Raw genomic sequence first — 16,408 nt, forward strand, 5'->3', positions numbered from 1 at the left:
TATGTTCTAAGTAATTATATTTAAAAAGATATTTTCAATTACCAAATTAAAATTCCCTCACATTTTTTACATACCTACAATAAGTAAACGTAGCTCTCCATCCAATTTCTTGACCTTGGGCGTCATCTTGGAGAAATTTTTCCTTGTGCTCTTAACACAAGTAGTACATCAAGTGTTATTATGTAAGCGGTGGGAAAGTTTAGATTTTATGTTATTAATTTTTTAACACAAGAATCTCACCACTTATATAGAGACACCTAGAGTACCGTGTGGGGCACGTTGAAAAATCTCTTGTCATCTTGATTACTATTGGAAAACAACACCATAAAAAATAAAATTGGGTGGAGAAAATGGCAAAGTGATATGCAAGGTAGACAAACGAACATAGGAAATAGAGTGGGTGAAGATTAAAAAAAAAAAAAAAAATGGAAGTAGTGATTAAAAAACAACAAAAGAAATCATTCTGACGATTTGAAAAATAGGAAAAGGATCATCTCCAGATCCCTTCTACCAAATTCACCAAATCAAGGGATCTGGACCCTTGAAATTTGATCCAACAGCTACAAACAGGGGTCCTCTTTAAAAGTTATAATAACTTCAGTCGTTGTATCAAATTTCAAGGGTCCGGATCCCTTGATTTGGTAAATTTGGTGGAAGAGATCTGGAAATGATCCCTTTCCTTAAGAATACAAGTGATGATTAAAAAAAACAAGAAGTTGCAATGCCTGTTTTTTAAATCCACCGATGTGGTTTCTACCAAAGAAAACATTGGGCACAGTCTATTGGCTAGTCCACTCACGCGCATATGGTAAGTTTTTGTTATTTTTTATTTTTATTGTTCTTTTCATTAAATAAAGTTATTAGATAGTTTTTAGTAATAATGTATAGTTTTGAAACCATTTTCATTAATTTTCTTTTTTTTAGAGCATAATAATCAATGCCAATTTAATGAAATTTTCAAATGGCCTGACCCCACTTATTTTACAAATTACATTCTTTATTCCTACATTATTCTATTTGACAAGTATTATATCATATTAAACACCATATTAATTTTATTCATTTAACATATTCACAACAATTTATATAAAATTTTATCAAACAATCAGACACTATATACCCAAAAAAAAAAAAAAAAAAATTTAACAAGCACTCAACAATTTTATTTTACACTTATTTATTCACACATTACAGCAGAAACAGTTTTTATAAAAACATAGCAATAACAAACTGGCCCTAGATTAATAGTCTAGTATGAATGACAATTATTTTCGTCATTTCCCTTTTTTCTTTTTCTTTTTTATTTTATTACCCTTCCTTTTCAATAGAATAATATTTTTGCATTCAGGGTTACAAAATAAATTAATGTAGAACTTGTCATTCACTAAATTAAATTGAACTTCAAAATTTTCCTTTGCTTCAACTAGATAAACTACCACAAAGAAAGCCTTGTTAGACAATGATTTGAGAGTGGACAAAACTCAAAAAATATTTTGGCATTTGTGAATCGGACTTTCCGACTTCTGGGTGCATTGGCTTTTCTAAGGGACATTTTGATATATATAGGTGTCTCAATTTTGAATTTTTTAGACTAAACATCTATACCTTTCAGAGATTTGATTAAACTCTTCTTCTTATAATTTTGGTGCCACATGTATTATTATTAATAATTTTTTTGTACCAAAATAACATGACCTGACACAACCTCATATTTCTTAAATCTCATGTCAAAAAAATGCACAGCATATTGAACCAAATTTCCTATTATCCGGCATTTTGATTACCCTTTCCCTCTTTAGAGATAATTGCAAAAAAAACCGTAGGTAAATACAATTTATTTTCACGATACTTCCTACAATTTGGCTATGATCACCAATTTAATATAATTTTTTTCCAAAACGGTTTAGAATATTTTTGAATCCCACGAAATCAAATGTACCAATATAATTTTTTATATCAATACATGCAGAGAAAATAGGATTGACAATGCAATTTAAATTGACATAAAATGCTGAGGTGTGTATTAGTCAATGCACTTTAATCAAATATTGAAAAGGTACAAATATTTAGAAGATATAAAAATAAATAAACTATAAGAGTATAAATCAAATCTTGAACCGAGCGCAATGGCGTTTTAGGATTCTTTTAGCCGACCCCACTTAGTGGGAAAAGACTTTGTTGTCGTTGTTCAAATGGTCAAAAAGTTCAACCAAAAGTGGTGGTTTATGATGTTTAAAATTAACGAGGAGGTTCTGAGTTTGAAACACAATGTGCATTTTTTGACTTTTCAATTTTTACGATTTTTTTTTCCATAAGAATATAATTTGATTAAATGATCAAGAAGTTTAATTAGAAGTAGTGATTTTTGTTGTTTAAAATAACGAATGGTCTTGAGTTTGAAATGTTATGGGCATTTTCATTCTTTCCAATTTTTACAACTTTCTGTTTGGTTGTTATTTTTTTGTTTAATTACTACCCAGTAGTCCTTAAGTAATAATCCAATCATCAACAATTACATCATATTGTTTATAAAATTGGGTTTAAAATTTTGGTATCCCTACCATGAGCCTTTAAGAAATTAATGTCTGTACGTCTTTACCAATACTAGCCTGCTAGGTTTAATTTAGTGCTCATTTATTAATTTTACATATCAATTAAAGACTCGAAAATATGATTGTTTTTTTATTCCCATATTGACAAGGTTAGTAAATAAGAAAAAACACATCACGGTTTATATACAAACATTTTAAAAGTTAGCTAGATAGAAGGGAAACAAAACTCATCATTTATCTACTTGTAAGCTCGGGGTATTTTGATTCCCTTCTCTCAATACAAAATAAATTAGTTTTTCGATGTTTCTAATTTACTGAGTTTGAAGTGCATTTTTAAATATGATTTTACTGAATATTACGTGTGAAAACAAATAATTTTTCTTATATGAAGTTAGGCCACATTTTGTGGTGTCGGCCCGACCCTCAAAAATCTAAGGACCAGCCCTAATTAAACCCTTCCAATCTTTTCGTTTCCACTTGGAAATGCTTCTTTAAAAAGTTCTACACTTAAGCGTGCTTCTAATAGAAGCACAGTATCAAAATGCAAGTATTTCTTAGAAAAATACTTGAACTGTATTACCTTTACCCAAAAACTGGAGCACATATATACTTTCATCGCTTTCAGAAATTCTTCTAGGAGAACATATCAAATGCTTCTTACAAAAATAACTTCAAAGTGCTTTTTTTAAACCCATAAGCCCTTTTGAAATTTTTCTTCCATACATCATCAATTCACTTGCAGACGTTCTAATAAAACAAATTTAGAAAAGAAAGTCAGCGAAATTAAGAAAAATAGCAAGTATAGCACTTTTATTAATTAACTTACATGTTCCTAAAACCCAACCCAAGAGACATCGAACTTAAACAAAGTTAAACACTAATTCATTCGAAACTCAAGAGATTTCTCCAAGATGTTATTGGGAAAGAATCGTCAAGTTGGGATGGCATACACTGCTGAGGAAGAAGATTATTGTTCATCACACCAAAGTTGTCTGACCCATCGAAAACCGGCATTGATCCTGGTCGGTCCTCAACCCCAAGCACGTTAACATTGTTCTCCCAATTATCGGACCCCATCCAAGCAAAGTTTTGATCAACTGCTAAAGTTGAAGGACCACTTGTCCCAGCTTCAGCTGATACACTTGGATCCACTAGCCCGGCGGTCATCATGTTACAATTGGAGCAATTTGCGAAGCCTGCAGATTGATAGTGACCATCGGCAAGGCTATTCTGCCACGGCCAGGTGGCTGTGGCAGTGGCAGTGGAAAACATAGTTTGACCCTCAAATCCCATCATCATTGGGTTTCCTGAGCAGTTTAGAATCGGATCAAACAATGGCTGTTGTACATGTGGTTCCTTGTGTACCAAGTTACAGTCATCATAACCGTACGGCAAATCAACAACAGATTTTCCTTCAATTGACCTAACCAGGTAGTCCAATTTCTGTAGCTTGGACTCTAAGAATGCTGCCAAATCCATCAACGAATCCTCAGATAACGCGTCTAGTTCCTTGTCATTGAGCTCAATCTTTTGTTCAAGCTGCTTCATCTTACCTTGAAAAAAATTATAGATGTTGACCTCTCGCGTTTTAGGGTTGTTTCTGTTCTTAATAGCTGCCGCTTGGTGCTTACTGATAATGGCTTTGGCCAAGTCCTCGTCTTCTGGCCAGACCTTAACTTTGGTATTGGGTCCAATATATGCAACCACGCAGACCTGAGCTCCGCAGAGCTTATTGAGATTCATTGCTTTCCTCATCACAGTTGCTGATCTCTGCATCGTGGATTTCCGTTGTTCCGACTGCTGCTGCCGCCTCAGTTTTCTGCGTTTAGCGAGCCTTTGCTCTTCGCCGTTGTCTCTCCTTGGTCGAGCTGAGTTCCCCTTCATACTTGACTCCCAAGGCACACACTCGCAAACTGAGAAGATCAAAGAGAAAGAGGTCGACTAAACTTGCGAAAAATCGTAGGTATAACTGTAAGAAAGTTTGTACAACATATACCAGTTATATACAGGTCTCGGTGTGCTGCTGATATGCTGAAAAGTATTTCCTATTGTTTATAAACTTTTCAAAAATATAGGAAAAGCTTTTTCCTCCTCCTTAAAAGGTTTATGATATATGTCCTTTTCTCTTTTTATTAGGTAATTCAAGCAGTTAATGCTAAATTATTCCTTGTTTTGAAAGTATAGACACTAGCTAGTTGATAAGACAAGAATAAAACTAGAGAGGGAGAAGCTAAACGATCGAGGTATATCAATGGTAAGTTTTATTTTCTATCCTAAAGATTTAAGGAAATAGCCTTTGTATTAAAAAATAGAAAAAAATAAAAAAGACAAAATAAAAAGAGAAAGATTTGATTTGGAAAACTCTAAACTATATATATGAACTTTAATTGCAAAGATTTCAGCTTAAGTAATATTACTTACTCTACAAAGCTCTTGCAACTAGGAAATAAACTGATGATGATGTGACACGATCTAAGCTGTTAGATAGTAATATATGGTGAATATTAGAAACTAGAAGATCACTAAGAGCATCTCCAATAGATTTGTCAATTTTTTCTGTCAAATTCTTAATTGATGGCTGATGTGGGATTTTGAAGCATGATATTATATTCTAACCGGTATGTTATTTATTATTTTACTATCATATATGGCCCACTTTAAAATAAAATAAACAATACAATCATTTTTGAAGCTTTTTATGGGCCCCACCAATTAAAAATAAATAAAATAGAAATGAAGGCAGCGTGAAAATTGTCGCTAGAGGTCTTGCTGCCATTCCAAGTTAGCTAAACGATTATTCGGTTGGAGTAATATTTACTGTCAAAAGTGATTAGTTGGCATTCCACCTAAGATTTGGCATCTCATTTGGAGATGGTTTAAGGAACTTCACTAACTAAAGACTAAGAGATGTAGCCACTTAGTACTAAGGTCTAGTGGTATTCCTCTTCACTTGTAAGTAAGAGGTCTTAACTTCGATTCTGGCCAAAGGTGGGTTTGAACCATATTATAGTTAACCCATTGTGAGGCTAAATCCACTCCCTCCCCTTTAGTGTAGATAATATTGTTTGTTCAAAAAAAAAAAAAAAAAAAAAAAAAAAAAAAAGACTAAGGAGTGTAGTTGATTTATCTTTCAAAAAAAATTAATAGATATTTTTAGGGAAATAGACATAAATGATCCATTTCTTAATCTTTGGACCAAAATAGGACAAATCTGCTATGCACAAGCCATGCATACCATGCACAAAAGCGAAACGATGAAAGTAGAGACATACAAATTGTAAAAACTCACATGTGATGACGTCATTTTTCTGATTTCGAACGGAGAGCTGTGAACTCTGAGTTTTTAGGTTAAGCCCATATCTATGAGCATACCATGTGCATATCATGTGCATACAATGAGTATATCTTAAAAATTCATCAAACAAAAAACCAAATTTTGCTAATTTTTAATAAACATTGTCACGACATTCAGACAAGGCAGGGAATCCTAATATAGAAGAGGGAGAAATTGACTAAATCGTTTGCTGCTTTTGTACTCATGGATGAACGAAGGAAGCACAAAATAGAAGAATATTCTGATATGAAAACAAAAACATTCAATTAACTTTCAGAATATATATTTTTGTATTCAATTCCAATCCCTATCAGATTTAGATGTTGATGGGTGCGCCGATGGGCCGTTTGGGTTGTTGAGAATCCATGGATGCCCTTGGCTGGAGCTTGTACTTTGGGTTCATACTGTGCAAGCGCGCCACCACATGTTTGATGTGGCTAGAGCTTGACTAAACCCAATTATTCCTCTCAAAATTGGAATTTGTAATGAAGAAATTCTGATGGGGTCGATTGCAAAGAAAGGGTTGCAATAGTACTTGCTTTAGCTTCAGTATCATCCGCTCAGAACCAAGGTCAAATTCTATGCCTTTTATCAAATTTTGTTTATGGATGCCATTCAGCTTGAGCATCATTCGCTCATTCTGAAGGGGTTGATTGCAAAGAAGGATTTGAGTGGCAGAGAGAGGGAGAGAGAGAGAGAGAGAGAGAGAGAGAGAGAGACCTATTGGATGAAGAAGATGGGTGAGTTAGGGTTCTTCAAACTGGGGATTGGGTGAGAGAGATTTCGGAGAAAGGTGCAAATGACCATTGGGTGGGAGGAAATATACGAGGGCAATTTGGTCATTTTAAGGTTTATAAAAATCATATTTCTATCATATTGTTGTTCATGTCGTGTGGATAGGGGTGTAACTCGAGCGGGTTGGAAGGTCAACCCAATCTGAACCCAACTTTTACAATTCAGCTCAGGTTTGGGTTGGGTTTCATTCGGGTTCATTTGGGCTCGGGTTTAATTGGGTTAAGGTTCACTTGGATTGAGTTCGGGTTGCCCAACTTTTTCAAGTTTAATCTTGTAACAACTTAGTTTATAAGAATTCCTAAAAAAATTAAACCAAGTAGCATCAAAGCTGGCTAACTTTAATTTCATAAATCAATCAAAGTTGCTGAGTAATTGCTTCGAGACACAAAGAATTTACGTTTTGGAGACTAACAATCTACTATAAAGGTTTAGGATTTAGAGACTACAAATATCGGTTGACTAATCAAAGTATCTTATTCCCTAAAAACTTAAGTAATTATAGAGGGTAATTTATTAAAAAAAATATTAGAAAGGGTGTTGGTTTTTGGACTTGGCTCACTTGAGTGTAGTATGAGCATTAAATGATATGGGTTACAATCTGGTTAGATTGGGTTTGGTTAAACGGGTTGGGTTAGGTTGCAGATGGACAGGCAAATGATCAACCCAACTCAACCCAATCAATGAACGGGTTGAAATTAGGTTGGGTTCGGATGGGTTATAACTAAAAAAAAAAACCCGCTTGTTCGAGTTTAAAGTCGAGTTAGACATGGACGAGTTCGGATTGGCCTAACCTAAGTTGCACCCCTACGTGTGGATGGTCTATATGTGACAGCTCGTCCCGAAATATTTGTATCAATGACGTGAAATTACTAAAGTACCCTTGAATGTTTGTGGCGTTGTGTGATTTAAGTTTTGGTTGTGGACCAATATGCTAAGTCCCGAATATTTTTGGAACCAATTAGGAACTTAGACTTTGGTTTGTTTTATTTGTTTTTGGTTGGCTGCCATCTGGAACATTCACACACACACATCCAATCCCGTTGACCCTCTCTTTCTCTCTCTCATCCACACTTGGATTTTCTTGCCATTTTGCGTACAACTTGTACGGACAACCCTCAAAACCTTTTCAAACATCGTGGATCAAGGTCGTGAATGGTGTTTTTGGACTCTATGCAAGCTTAGGAGTCGAATGGTGGTGGTGGTTGGACGTGAAAACCTCGGAAACCTTTGAAACCAGAATTCCCGATTTGGTGCATTGTTCATGCAAACGTGATCATGAAGTTTTCAGAGTGTTTTAAGCTTCTAGGGAGCTTTAAAACATCTTTACGAAGCTTGGAGAAGAATTTTGAAGTGTTTTGGACGTCGGGAAGCTCAAGTTCATCGAGTTGTAGTGGTTGCCAGAGTGTTCGAGGTTTCCCCGGCGTGATTTCATTTGTTTCGGACTCCAAAGTGGTAAGATCATGTTCTCCTAGTTGAGAGCTTCATTTTGGTACAAATTTCATGAATTTTGGTGTTGAAATGAGTAAGTTATCAAGCTTTGAAGTTTTTCCAGAAATCGGTGACGCAGCGGCGACCGGCGGCGAACTCCGGTGAACAAATGAAGGAGAAGGAGAATATTTGGTCAACTTTGATGGAATATACTAACGGCATTACTAACTGCGTCAGGTATATATAATGGTGTATTCCATTTTTGGACGGAATAGTCCCTAACGCTGTTAGGGTTTTCGTACGTGTGCTAGGCACGTGCCTGCCCGTGGCCGGCGCGTGGGGATGTTCGTGGTGTTGAGTAGATCACGTTGGTATATTCAAACACCTCATTTGAGCAATGTATGAGACGTTATTAGCTAGTTTTGGTTTGTGCTTTAAATTAACATTTATATAGTTGTTTCGCATATAGGTGAGACCTATCCTCAGGACGAGCGCAGTCAATCGAGGCGCGGGGGCTACGACCCTTCCACATACCAGTGAGTGGGCTTTTGGTTTTCCGTATATAGCTATATACTTGAGAGTTTTCCCCAGAAAATCGATTTAAATGAATTATGTTTGAAATGCCATGCAAAGTATCTGCCTATTTTACTCATGCATTAGTAGTTGCATATATTTATGATTGGTGCTGTGGACACATAGGTAAGTGCCAGGTGAGTTGTAGATTATGGTTGTAAGATTGATGATTATGTGAGAAGTATTGAGAGCTCATAAACCTGCACCCCGGTGTTAATGCTCCCGCCCAGAGTTAGGGCACAGTCCTTCACGTGATGTTCACCTTCGCACCATACGCTCATCTTGGATCCAAGTTAGGTGCACAGTTCTGTCGTACAGACCACTATAGGTAGTTCCAACTTGTAGGTGACCTGCGATTATTCGCACAGTCTTTACGTGATCGTAGCACTTAAGCGTATTTATTTACACCCAGTCCTGTCGTACAAACCACGTTAGGTGGTTCTGACTCGTGTGCAGGTATATTTTTTTTAGATGTGGATTTGAGCCGTACAGGTCATGTTCGGTGACTCCGGTTAGATGGATGAGCTCTAGATTCAGCCGTATAGGTCACATTAGGTGACTTCGGCTGACATATCATTTGCATTGATTTATATCACTTAGCTTACATATTTTTTTGTGCTGAGATATTTGACATAGCATATTAGTGAATTTTGCTATTCTGAGCATGGTTGTGGTGTAGATATATAGATATATATATATATATATATATATATATATATATATCCTATTTTATGGGAAATTATACAGGTTTTACGGCGAGGGGTTAGAACGTTTGAGAAATGAAATGATTTTGAAAAGCTTTGTTTTTGCCCACTCACACTTTCTGTTTTGCACCCCTCCAGGTTCTAGTTAGGAGTGCTTTTTGGTGGCTTGCGAGGCATCCACGGCAGCTCTGATAGATTATCACCAATTTATGGTCACCTTTGGGTGTTGTATAATTAGTATGTATCCCGCTAGACTGCACTTAGGCTACTTATGCTCTGGTTGTGTTATCACACTTAAATCTCACACTAACAACTTATTTTAGCTAGTACTTTTAGTAGTTGGTTTTTATTTATTTGTATTTCCCTATATCATTTTGCTTCCACACTATACACATGGTTACGTCACTCTCATGTGACGGCCAGCACGCCTTGATTTAGGTCGGGGTGTGTCACTATACATATCCAAAAAATGCTATTTTGGTCCCAAGATTAAGAAAATGAGTCATTCTTGTCTATTTCCTTTTTTTAAGTAACATATTTCAAAGGATTTTAACAAACTTTTACAATTCTTTATAGATTTTGGCATTTTTTAAATGCATTTCTATTATAGATATCTTACAACATAAAATGAATTTATTTCTCAATGCACAATCTAAAAGGAACATAAAAGCAAACATACATATATTGATATAGAAGTACAAACCAATCAAATATGTCTCTCACTTGCTCATTTGAATTATAATTTTTTTTTAAAAAAAAAAACTTCAACTAACCATAACAAAGATCATTGACTCATAACCACCCGCAACTAGCCACTTCAAACCCAATCACTCATAAAATTAAACTTGAAAATAATAATTTCAACTCACAAAATTAAAATAAAATTAAAATAACTAATCAAACCCATTCAAAATATATTGGTAATGACCCATTCATTATCGCTGAAGTTAGCAGGATCTCTGAGCTGCTTGAAGAATTCCCATTGTTGTCTCATATGGCTTGGATTGGAATTGTACATGATATAATTGCAATTGGGATTTTACAGTTGTTAGAATGGCACTGGGTGGGGCAGAGGGATGAGGGGCAGCAAAAGACTGTTCTTCTTCTATAGAGAGAACTTTTCGGTCTTAAAATGAAATTCTGTGGGTGAAGGTTGGATGGTTGAAAGCGTTTGGTATTTTACCACCTACACTCAAATCCATCAAAATTCCACACTGTTAAAATCCTAACAAATCTTTGATATTCTCACTATACATAAAATGTGTGGATTTTTTTAAAATCTTAATCAACTACTGACTATACCAAGATATCAGAATTTTAAATCCTCAGTAAGTAGTAACTACGGCTGCTCCAGAAGCCAATACGCCATTCAGCGTGTTTCTGCGGTTCTTTATCAAAGTTGAGCGGCTGCCTTCGTGTGAGCTTCTTCCCAAAACATGTTTGTATACTTCTCGAGGTGTGCAACAAATATTCATTTTTAAGGAAGATTTATGCATTTTTCTTCAATAGTCTGATCTACTCAATTATACGGGAAATAAACGTTCAAGATTAAAATTAGAAAAATACTATTTTTGTTTATCTGTCAATCTAATTAATATAAAGTCAAACTACTCAATAGTCTGGACTATTGAAAACTTATCTTTTTTAGGAGATTTTCTTAATTGTATCTTATGCTTTGTTCTACTATTTTTCATTTTATGGGATTTGGGTTTAATTTTATATTTCCATTGGGTTTTTGTAGGGTATTTAGATGTATAAAATTTCTCAATTTAAATGGTAGATTTAGGGTACAATTTTGATTTTCTCTTTAATAAATAAACATTAAAATAGAATAATAATTTGGGATCTTTTAATTTAAATACCAATTCTAATAAAAAAGTTTAACTAAAATACAATAATTATAGTTTAAGTACAAATAGAAAAGTCAGCCAAAACATTTCTATAAATATTACCATAATTCAAAGTACTTAGATGATTGTCATTTAATCCTATCACGTTTTTCTATTTCCGGCGACCAACCAATCAATTTTTCGATGACTAACCGATCAAATTTTCTCAATGTGACAACCCATCTCTAATTTTACGATTTTATAAATTTCAAAAGAGTGAATTGATGAAAATACCGCTAGACATGAGATTGTTGACCTTCATTGACCGTCATTTCGTGACGTGTGCGAGCTACTATTTTATCGTATTCTCAATGTACTCACGGGTATGAACACGTAGGCACAAGCGGAATCGAATTTGGAACTATGATGGAGATTTTACGGATTTATGAACGTGAAAGGTGATTTGATAATTTCACATCTAGAGATATTTTGTGTTGTTTTGTGAGCCACGTGGGGCCTACACCCTACTCATGCCCTGTCCCGTGTTCCCTCATTCCAGAAACCTTGGTTTTTCTCTCTCTTTACTCAACCATTCTCTTGCTGCCACCTTACCTCCCTACTCAACTCCATTTCCTCAGTCTCTCACATCCCTTTTTCCGTTAGCACACTCTCTCACGTCTTATCTCTCTCGGTAGCAATACAGACACCAGCACGCTCCCCCACTCCGGCGAACTCCTCCGCTACCAGTGATGACCATCTCACTGTGACCTTCCCTTTCCTCTTCCTTTCAAACTCTTTGCACTCTATTCCTTCTGTGCTCGCTGCACTTGAACACCGGGGATAAATCCGACGACCACCTCACTTCTCGACCTAGGTAAGGACTCGCACCCCTCCATTTTCTCTTAGTTTTCAATGTCTAGCTCGAGTTTACATGCGAGTTTTTGGTAAGTTATATACAGAAATCAACTCGGGAAAGTTATTCCCTAGTTTTTCCGGTCGATCCCAACCATGGCTCGACTGGATTTCTGGTATAAAATTATTTTCCTCTCTCTGAGCTTCTAATCCATGTTTATTGTGCTAAGTTTAGTTTAGTTTTGAGCTCGAACAGAGTTTGGGAAGTTTTTTCGGCCAAACTAGACCAGAAACTGGCAGTTGCAGAGGTGCAACCCGTGACTGCAACTGGGTCAACTCAACCCGATGAAAAAGAAAGGCCTTAAGCCCAAAATCCAGTACAAAATCTCTGGCCCAAGCCCACGACCCGTTTGCCTTTGGATCTGACCCGGATCCATTTGAGATATTAGAGGGAATATTCTTTTAAAATATTCCGTTAACTGTTGACAGTTAGTCGACTTTTGTTGATTTTTTCGAAATTTTCTCAAAAACCCTCATAGGCTAATTTCGACGCCCTGAGTCCGTTTTTTATATTCATTTAGTGAAATTTCAAAGTTTTAATGTAGTTGCCCGCTAGGGCGGCTCGGTTGACTTTTAGGGTTGACCGTTGACTTTTCTGTTGACTTTTTTGTAAAATTTCCCGATGACCCTCCTTAGCTTATTTCGATGTCCTGATTCTAAATCCGCACTCCATTTTGCCAAATTTAATTTTCTTAGTGGAGTTTTACAAATGGGTCCCAATATTATGCTTGGGCGCAATTACTATCGGAGGCTATGGCTATCCTAGCTCGAACATCTGCGGCCTCGCAAGTATTTGTGAGTGCGTCTTTACTTTTAAATATTATATCTTATTTTGTTTCCATTTATACATTTGAAAAAGAACTTCCTACGTATGCCTAGATTAGACTAATGTTTATAATAATTAGCGAAATAACGGAATTTACGAAATTATCCTAAATCCTACGGGATGCACAAGTATGCATATTATTAAGGGATGCCTTATTTATATTTATAACAGCGAATGGTATTATGTTGGCATAAGTTATTGATTTACCGCTGTATGATTTTGTTTAGTACTCACCTGGGCTAGGGCCAGGCTTTCACGTGTATGTGCACATTGCACCGTACGCTCACTTTGGATCCATTGTAGGTGCCAGTCCTGTCCTAGGTTGCTATAGACAATTAGGAATCATATGCGTTGTGCATAGCGCTAGTCTTCACATTATTTTAATACTAGAGTGTATATCTTTGTTACACTTATTCCTGTTTATGTCAGAATATCTCTGCATGAACTCGTGTGTTAGCATATGTCGATGAGCACTTGATAAGATATGTTTGCTTATGCAAGATTATGCGGTTACAGACGTCATGTACTTACTTACGAAATATTGTGCCGTATTGAATTCTTGAGGTTTTGCAGGCTACGGTAAGGATTTTCTTACTATACGTAGCATGTATTTTTTGGAAACTATACTTGCTTAGTATGTATTTTTTGGAAACTATACTTGCTTTACGGCGAGGGGTAATTATGTTTTCAAAAAGGTTTTTAACAAAGCTTTGTTTTTTGGTCTACTCACCCTTGTTTTTCGCCCCTCCAGGTTTTGGTGCTGAGCTTTCATGTCGACAATTATAATTCGCATCCTACTTTACTGTACTTTACTTATGATCTAATAATGTGAAATGGGTTCATTCCCACTCACAAGTGCACTCTTATATTTAGGCACTTTTAGGCTTAAAATTTACTCGCATTTTCCACATAACTACACTTTATGGCTACGTCACAATCATGGTGTCGACTAGCACAACTCTATTTGGAATCTAGGTGGACATTCCGGGTCGGGGTATGTCAATTTGGTATCAGAGCATAAGTTTGGGTAGTATTGCATTCATCACACGCGTGATGTAAGCATTCTTGGTTCTTGAACCTAAGTGTCGAATCTTGCCACCTCGTCGAATATGAAAAACGTGCTAGCTTTTCCGTAAGTTTTGGTCATTTTGGATGACTTATTGACGTTCTAGAAGAACATTTCGGGTACCATCTCTAGACTTTAAATGGGAGAACATCCCTGCCAAGGAAATCCCGAATTGAGACAAGTTGATGGCCCCGAAGCTGAGAGTTCCCAATCAATTCCGCTACCTTTATCTTGTTATCATTACCAATCCTTTCGAGTTAAGAAACCAAGAATAGTTTTGATTCCTTGGCAGTATCCGTTAGCATACCATCTATCAGAATTCCTATGAAGTTTACTTTCATCGAGATTCTAGAAATGTCTTGAGCGACAACCAGGTGCTAAAGTGGTAGGACTCAAGGGAAGAACATCTAGGGGACAACCACTTTTGGTCCTCGATAACACTAATTTTTTCAAATGCATTAGTGATCATTCCGGATCTTCAGAAGGAAGATTGACTTCCGTTTAAGTCTGTTCTAAAGTAGATTATTAGCAAATTCCTTTTTCCGGCCTTAGGACATTCCAACCAACACTAGTTTCCAGATTTCCTTTCGATATTGTACTCATCATTTCGATGAGTAAAGGCTTGTGAGTATGAGTTTTTATACTTTCGGTTAGCAGAAATCCCAAAAGCAGTAATCAATTTCTCCTAGAATCAACGAAACCACCTCAGAGGACCAGCTCCTTACCAATCATCCGAAACCATCTACGCGAGCAGACTCTAACCTGTAATCAACCTACGGTGGTGCTACTAATTAATGATACTATCCGATATCCAGGAATTGTCAACCAATATTCAGGCGGTATGATTTCTGATATCGAACACATGTACTAGTATTTGGGAATGATACATTTATGCCAGAAAGCTGGTTCACAGTTTTTGGGTAACGAACAATATCAAAAGTATCATAAATGTGTTAATTAGCGACACGACTAATAGACTGATTAACAATGACTACTTGAGCCGAATACACTAAATCTTGGAAACTTAGGAGCAAGCCTTGTAAGAGAACTGTAAACTCGCAGTTGTGCTAATCAATTTACCCATCTAGGTAACCAGAACATTCTCGACCAGTCACCTTTCTGATCACCTCCACAAACAAACATTAGAATTGAAGTACGAGTTAAATTCCCCCTATAATAGCAAATTGAGTATCGAGAAAGCTATGAAGACCTATTAGCACGTGGCGTAGTGAAAGGAAGAAGTATGGTACATTTCGAGGACGTATATCTCTGGTGTCATTTCTCAAAATTTTACTTGAGATATCACCAATTTGTGAAGTAAGATACATTATCGATCTACTTTCTCGTACTATACCAATTTTCTTTGTATCTTTTGAACAACTTCTACATCATTGAGAGAACTTAGTTACAAAAGCATACCGATTAGGAATTTACGCATACTTCAAATTGATGGTCTACTTGACCAATTTTTGTAACCTGATTTTTCTTCCATAACCTAACGAACTTGTAGTAGCCTTGTCGACGACTTTCTTACCTACTCCAGCAACGAAATCTATTCTCTATACACCGATAGTTAGCTTTATACCAAATTCCTCAAATATTACCTTTGTTTAGTTGGTACTTTTCTTGGGAGGCATGATCTCAGCACACATTCTTGTCAATTTCACAACGGGTGTTTTTCTTTTCATGTTGGCCGAGGAAAATCAGTTTAGCTGAGACGTGGAATACAATTAAAGTTGGGACAACTGAGGTGTTGTCTATTTCCTACCCTTGTTCGTACACCTTTTGATAACATCGAGAATTTCAAAATCCACGATGACGTTTCTTTGATAGATTTGGCTACGTACCGATGCAGCATGACAATGTATCGCTTATGCTTCCCAACGGTTGGAACTGTACAAAATGAACCATCTTACTCATGACCTAGAGTCAACAGTTATCATCTTCATTTGAAAACTGGATGATCTTTACCAACCTTCACTTTTCAAATACATCTTCATTTGAAATAAGCCAAATTTCTGACAAGGACTACGGAAGAACCAGATCAATGTCTACCCTTGTATTATCGGGTATTACCCCAGTTGTGCAAACGTAATAACTGTTATAGCAGCAAAAGACATATCTACCCTTGAACATCTTTAGCTTGTCTTATCCCATTCTAGTTGGGATTCACAAGTATCAATTTGACATTACTTACAAATCTAGAATCATTCGAGTGGTTATAATCACTTCCTGTATTTGAATGGAGTTGGCAAATATCACCATAAGCTCCTGGTACAAGGTATCTTGTACATGTGGAGATTATGGTGATGTTTCGATGATTATCGACCGACTTGACAAGCTAACTCACTTTTCATCGGTCTAGGGGGACTATATTTTAGATCACTTG

At 36.2% G+C, this 16,408-nt stretch overlaps 1 protein-coding gene across 1 annotated transcript; it reads right to left on the reverse strand.

The window, feature by feature from the left end:
• Window positions 1–3,434: 3,434 nt before the first annotated feature.
• Window positions 3,435–4,436, reverse strand: LOC137719904 (uncharacterized). The gene has a single exon (XM_068458894.1). It carries the CDS (start codon window positions 4,434–4,436, stop codon window positions 3,435–3,437), a length of 1,002 nt encoding a protein of 333 aa, XP_068314995.1.
• Window positions 4,437–16,408: the final 11,972 nt, after the last annotated feature.

This window comes from Pyrus communis, chromosome 16, assembly GCF_963583255.1.
Source record: "Pyrus communis chromosome 16, drPyrComm1.1, whole genome shotgun sequence".
In the NCBI taxonomy this organism is placed as follows: domain Eukaryota; kingdom Viridiplantae; phylum Streptophyta; class Magnoliopsida; order Rosales; family Rosaceae; genus Pyrus; species Pyrus communis.

Coding starts and splice junctions, on each gene's coding strand:
- LOC137719904 (XM_068458894.1), bottom strand. CDS start 4,436: ATGAAGGGGAACTCAGCTCGACCAAGGAGAGACAACGGCGAAGAGCAA.